The sequence below is a fragment of the Oncorhynchus tshawytscha genome, linkage group LG18 (genome assembly GCF_018296145.1).
Source record: "Oncorhynchus tshawytscha isolate Ot180627B linkage group LG18, Otsh_v2.0, whole genome shotgun sequence".
In the NCBI taxonomy this organism is placed as follows: domain Eukaryota; kingdom Metazoa; phylum Chordata; class Actinopteri; order Salmoniformes; family Salmonidae; genus Oncorhynchus; species Oncorhynchus tshawytscha.
Genome location: NC_056446.1, coordinates 10442554 through 10449407, shown reverse-complemented (window position 1 = coordinate 10449407; position 6854 = coordinate 10442554). Strand labels below are relative to the sequence as shown.

General features: G+C 40.2%; 1 protein-coding gene across 1 annotated transcript; it reads right to left on the bottom strand.

The window, feature by feature from the left end:
• Nucleotides 1-1830: 1830 nt before the first annotated feature.
• LOC112217317 (homeobox protein Nkx-2.2a-like) lies at nt 1831-3422 on the bottom strand. The gene is made up of 2 exons (XM_042300498.1): nt 3318-3422; nt 1831-2741 (listed from the first exon to the last, which is right to left on the bottom strand). Exons 1-2 carry the CDS (start codon nt 3420-3422, stop codon nt 2136-2138), a joined length of 711 nt encoding a protein of 236 aa, XP_042156432.1. The 3' UTR covers nt 1831-2135.
• Between the last annotated feature and the right edge of the window lie 3432 nt (nt 3423-6854).

The window sequence follows — 6854 nt, the reverse complement described above, 5'->3', positions numbered from 1 at the left end:
TGTGCTAGAAAGTGATAGAAGCAAGTTGGTTACAATATCGCTAGTAAATGAGAACGTTCTTGTCCTCATCCGAGAACGTTCTTGTCCTCATCCAAGAACTGTCGTTGCCCAACTGCTCCGCTCTGTGGACAAACCACTCACTTTACTGCTGTCCCACGTGCCCTTGCTGCCTGCCCTGGTCTGAATAAGGTGATTGTTCAGCAAAATTAGCTTTTGACAGAGACACCCTAGTTTAACCATTATTTGTATATGCAACTAATCAATTCATATTCAAACCTCTTCTTAACCTCTAAACATAAATGGATTTAAATAGATATGACACATTTTCTATTCAAATCATCTCGTTGATTAAATACATACACCTGCCTTGTAACACTAACTGAACATTAAAAAACATTTGTCTAAAATGCTCAATGCAGAATAAACAAGTTATAAACTGCTTAAATTATAAACCATTTGTGATTTTGGAACTGGGAGCAGTTATGGTCTGTCCAGTATAATACAGATCCTTCTTCATCAAGGTATATACTGCCATCTTGTGGTGAGAAAGTTGTTTGACGCTCAGTTGCTGATTGACCCAATAAGGAATGCGATTAACGTTATAGTTTATACGCTATCATTTATTATTTATCACTTCAACATTTGCTTAAGTACATGGTGAGTACAGGTGTCCACTGACCCGTGTTTTAGATGACTAGAGTGAGTACAGATATTTTTTTGAGCAAAGTATTTGTAAAACTGGTTTCAAATATTTAGAGAGAGTATGAGAAATAGAGCGGGGCGAAATAGAGTGAGAAATAGAGAGAACGCGTGAGGGGTTGCACAGAAAAACGTTAGGATAAGACCTCCCTGTTATAATATGTGAATGGGGTGTCTTTGCTCAGAAAGGATACCGCATGAATTTGTAATGATTTTTTTCCCCATTGGGAGGAAACAATGGCATGTTTGAAAGCAGAACAAGTTGAGTTTTATTAGCGATCCCCTTCACGAGGCCAGCTGCCCATATGGGATACAACGTGTCCAACAAGGGTCACAAAAGAGCCAAGTGACAGCCTTTACAAAACCCCAGAGATACTTACTCCTCATCCTTACTCTGAGATGAGCTGACCCAACTGACAGCTGAAGAGGAACAAAAACGTCCACAGCTCTCCATCCACCACTGCCACAACATCCCCTCTCTGTTCTATTCTGCATGTGCAAACCCCTAAAGATCCACAGCTGCACTCAATTCTATATTTGGGGTTTCTTTGTGAATTGATAAGCAATGCTGCTCTGTGAAAAACAGAGTGAGACATTTTTTTAAAATTGGTTTATATTGACTATAAATAATTTGATGTTTTAGCAAATATTGTTATTGAGAACTGAGAATATATTTTTGTTCTTGCTTAATTGGTCATTTGGAGTGCTGTAATAAGCCATGCATGCTTTTCAATTAGGAAATGTAAGGAAAACATCACAAAACATATATATATATTTGTTGTAGGCCTTTGCATAACTCGAAAAATACCTTTTTACTTTCGATATGAACGAAATTGTACAGACTGTGTTTGCAAGATATTCTCTTCAGAGTTATTTGTTTCCATTTTTGCTTTGTGATCCAACGTAAACCCTGAACCGAATTAGATACAGGAAGTCATTAAACCGGTTTTGCACGATCTTCTACTTTAAAAAGGGAACTCTTTTTCATCTAGTTCTGTGCATAATGGCATGTATGTATGTAGCGATTTTTACGAATAACGAAACATTTATATCCGAGGTTCTGTTCGATTCCCCTTACTGGGCCGGTATAAAAGTAATTTAATGTAGGTTAATAAAGGAATAATAACCACATCAAACTGACAGAGGTTTATTCACGGTCATAAATATTCAAGAGTCCACCCAAAAACATAAATTAATTCATAATATGAGCATTTTGCGCACTTTACAACAGAAATAACATTCCTTTATAACATTCATTTGGGAAACATTATAAAAAGAACGGAATTTCAAGAACCCTAACATTGTCCAGACCCCATGGGCCACAGAATAATTAGCTCTGATATGGGTAAAATAGAGATCATAATATCGATACAATTTCAATCCCTTTCTTCAGATCGTATTTTTGTTGAATCAAAGTTATTTTGAGTATCCATCGTCTACCAAGTCCATTGGTACATTTGCGCCATATGATGCACACTGGGCAGCTGTGAGATGGCGTCGGGGCTGTAGTGAGAGCGCATATGCATGTGATGGAGAGAATAGGCGCTATACGCCGACAGAGGTATTCCAGCACTGAATGAGGCCTCGAGATCCTGAGTTTTGTTAGTGTCACATGGCTTTCCATCCCGAACCAAAACCGGAATGGCCACCCGTCTTGGGGACACGAGATGAACCATCTCCATACCCTTCTCAGCGCGTGCTCTCTTCATTTTATACCGGTGATTCTGGAACCAGATCTTCACCTGAGTCGGTGTCAGTAGCAGTGCATTTGCAAGGCGCTCCCTCTCAGGCGCCGAGAGATATCTCTGTTGTCGGAATCGTCGCTCAAGTTCGTAGGTTTGAGCTTTGGAAAACAGCACTCTCCTTTTCCTCTTCTTTCCCGAGTCGCTGCTGTCACCTGTGGCGTCCCCATCGATATCTTGGGATTCGTCGGCGGACAGCTCTGGATATTTCGGTTCGTTTCGAGAATCAACTGACAAACTATGCACTGTTTGGAAGGAAACAAAGTGGATCTGGTAATCAACTAGGGTTGACAACAAACGCTATGAAATGGGGGATACATTAATTTCTAAAAACAAATCTTCATCGTATAGCAATTTGTTGAATATAAAAAATATTGAAGAGACTACTAATAATCGAAAACAATGGCCTATTGGTGACAACAATTTAAATATTTTGATCAGGCTCTACGCATAGATAGGCTAATTAAAATGGCATTACGAACGGATAATTTTATAAATTCTGATTGGACATGGATAGACTAATACTTTAATGGTAACCTAATAAGTTAAAACAATACATGTTTAAATTAAATAAATTAAATCGTGACGTTTTGCATAACAAACCAAAACATGAATGCAAATGTTTTTAATAATGACATAGGCCTATAACTTAAGGGATGAGGTATGACTAGGAATTAGGCAAATCAATGAGTTCTATACCTCGATGTTTACGAAACTAACTTTTTTAAGCTACTCACATGAATATTGGATGGTGCTGGAGGAGGCAAGCCATCTTGAGTAGGGATTACCACCACCATCACACAAAAGGCTCTTGTAGGGCACATTTCCAGTGTTTTCAGAAGATGGATTTTGCGTCAAATTCTCAGTCGTTTCCACCTCGTTCTCATCTTCAGTCTCCTCCGTTTCAGAACCTCCATTGGTGTCAGGAAGATCCAGAATGTCCTTTACAGAGAAGCCCGTCTTTGTGTTGCTGAACGACATGGCGTGAGAAAGTATGTGGCGCGCACTGTAAACAAGAGTTCGTTTTTACCCCCTGCTACTGTTCTGAACCAGTATAACTGAATAAGAGTACAGTATTTATAGATGAGGTTTTAAGAGGTTTAGGGTTGTGTCCTTTGGGTTAAGCTAAACGGAGACTTAATCGGCATGCAGTAGTTCACCGTTGGCTCGTAGAGAGGACTCCAATGTGCTGATTATGGAGGAGCGCAGGAATTGGTGGAGAGGAGAGGCTCATGGATAAAGCATGGCTAGGAGCACTGGCATAAAGGAAGCTATCGCCAGACGGATTGGTCCATATACGTTTCGTTGAAACACTGAATCTGCAATGGAAAATGAATCGGAATAACGGAGAAAGACAACGTGTGTAGGCGGGTCCTTGGAGTCAAGTGGATGAAGACTGTGGGTGTGAAATGCTCGGGTTTGGGGACATCCGAATCTCTGTCATTGGTTCTTCAGAAATGTGATGACTGGTATTATGGGACAGTTAATCACCGAGATGGGGAGGGACATTTGTGCATGTAATTTCCATACAAACCATTAAAATATATTGCTTCAAAGCGTCATACAAATAATATTTATTTAAGAGCAAAAACATCATTTTGAGATGTATTTTATAACCCTAAAGATCGAAATGTGAATTTTGGGGGTGTAATATGGGTAGGCTAAATCATGAAATCCATTTAAGTCAATATTTTGGTTCAGGCTTAACTCAAGTAGCGCATAGGCCCTACATATAGATTAGACGTAACATTGCAAACGGAAATCCGCCACACTCAAATTAGTATGATATGTTACGTTTGGTAGTTTTACATAAGACAGATGATAACTTAAAGGCAAAAAAAGTAGGGTCGTTGGTCAGGGTGGATGGGTGGACGTATAACGCTAAAGTAATTACATACCATATGAAACACAACATTTCATACAAAATGGATTGTCTCAGATGAATTTAAAGAATCATATGAAATGCTCTGAGACCAGGTTGCAGCGCAGCCTCCATCCGTCCATGCATCACCTGGCATGTCCATTGCAACACAATGTAATACAAGTATATCCCTTGGGAATATTAGCTTACAATTTCTTTATAACAATAACAATTATTTTATTGCAGCAATTGGTCGTGTTTAATTCACGTGGGAAATCGAATGATAAGCTCTTTGGGTCAACATAAGACGCTGATTATCATGTTCATATTATTTCTTTTTTAGATGTTTTTATTCTCCCCTTCTCTATGCTCCAATGCCCTCATCTAGTATGTGATGTGGGTGACAATGATTCTCGTTCTCAGCGAATCCTCCGGGCGTCCTGGGTGGTCGTACTAAGCAAACACATGTACAAACCGATTGCTAAGCTGCGGACAATGAAGGAAATGTAGACAAATGTCCTGCTTCTTTTGGAAGTTTTTGTGCAGGCTGAGATTTAGCATTTATTTCGGGGGCAAGATAATAGATGATTGACGCCCCCCTTACAATGCGCCGTAACTGTTTGGAATAAATCCGTGGTTCCTCCTGGTTGTCATGGTGTTCAACTGCTTTCAATGAACTATCTCTTCATTCATCTCTGACCCCAGCAGCCTCTACCTCACACACACGCACACACACACACACACACACACACACACACACACACACACACACACACACACACACACACACACACACACACACACACACACACACACGCACACGCGCACACGCACACGCACACACGCACACACACACACACGCACACACACACACACACACACACACACACACACACACACACACACACACACACATTATTATTATTATTGTATTATTACTTTGGTAGCACTTGCGTATTTGTTTGACCAGTAAAGCTGTTCTCAAACACATTTAGACAGGGCGAGAGGCTATCGCTTACAAGACCACTTCACTGATATTTACATGTTTACTCTCTCACAGTGTACACCTCATAGAATTACAATCTCTATGGTACACACTGCTGCCTATATGGCCTAAAGAGTCGAATCACCTCTCATTGTGCCCATGCACGTTCTGATTGCCTGCTTCTTGAGATATAATCACTCCATGAAGGGTCATTCCTTCAAATGTAGCTGCTTTATTTCTGGACAAATATGACGTTTCTGTAATTGATATACGATTGATTAATGGCTTATTAAAGCACACTTTGTAGCCCAAAGCTTTGTAGCCCAAAGGCAATGTTTGCCAGATTGTGAACCTTTATTTGTCGTTATTATCAACACATTTTTTTATTTTATTTTATTTTACCTTTATTTAACCAGGTAGGCAAGTTGAGAACAAGTTCTCATTTACAATTGCGACCTGGCCAAGATAAAGCAAAGCAGTTCGACAGATACAACGACACAGAGTTACACATGGAGTAAAACAAACATACAGTCAATAATACAGTATAAACAAGTCTATATACAATGTGAGCAAATGAGGTGAGAAGGGAGGTAAAGGCAAAAAAGGCCATGGTGGCAAAGTAAATACAATATAGCAAGTAAAACACTGGAATGGTAGTTTTGCAATGGAAGAATGTGCAAAGTAGAAATAAAAATAATGGGGTGCAAAGGAGCAAAATAAATAAATTAAATTAAAATTAAATACAGTTGGGAAAGAGGTAGTTGTTTGGGCTAAATTATAGGTGGGCTATGTACAGGTGCAGTAATCTGTGAGCTGCTCTGACAGTTGGTGCTTAAAGCTAGTGAGGGAGATAAGTGTTTCCAGTTTCAGAGATTTTTGTAGTTCGTTCCAGTCATTGGCAGCAGAGAACTGGAAGGAGAGGCGGCCAAAGAAAGAATTGGTTTTGGGGGTGACTAGAGAGATATACCTGCTGGAGCGTGTGCTACAGGTGGGAGATGCTATGGTGACCAGCGAGCTGAGATAAGGGGGACTTTACCTAGCAGGGTCTTGTAGATGACATGGAGCCAGTGGGTTTGGCGACGAGTATGAAGCGAGGGCCAGCCAACGAGAGCGTACAGGTCGCAATGGTGGGTAGTATATGGGGCTTTGGTGACAAAACGGATTGCACTGTGATAGACTGCATCCAATTTGTTGAGTAGGGTATTGGAGGCTATTTTGTAAATGACATCGCCAAAGTCGAGGATTGGTAGGATGGTCAGTTTTACAAGGGTATGTTTGGCAGCATGAGTGAAGGATGCTTTGTTGCGAAATAGGAAGCCAATTCTAGATTTAACTTTGGATTGGAGATGTTTGATATGGGTCTGCAAGGAGAGTTTACAGTCTAACCAGACACCTAAGTATTTGTAGTTGTCCACGTATTCTAACATCATGATGCTACTTGAATTTGGCAAGTACGGATCCATTTTCAGCATAATCAATTGGGCTCAGTCCAAGAGAGAGAAATCATGACATGGCCAAGCAGAAGCTTCTCTGCTTTCTTAAAGGAGCAAACAAAGAAACATCCCAC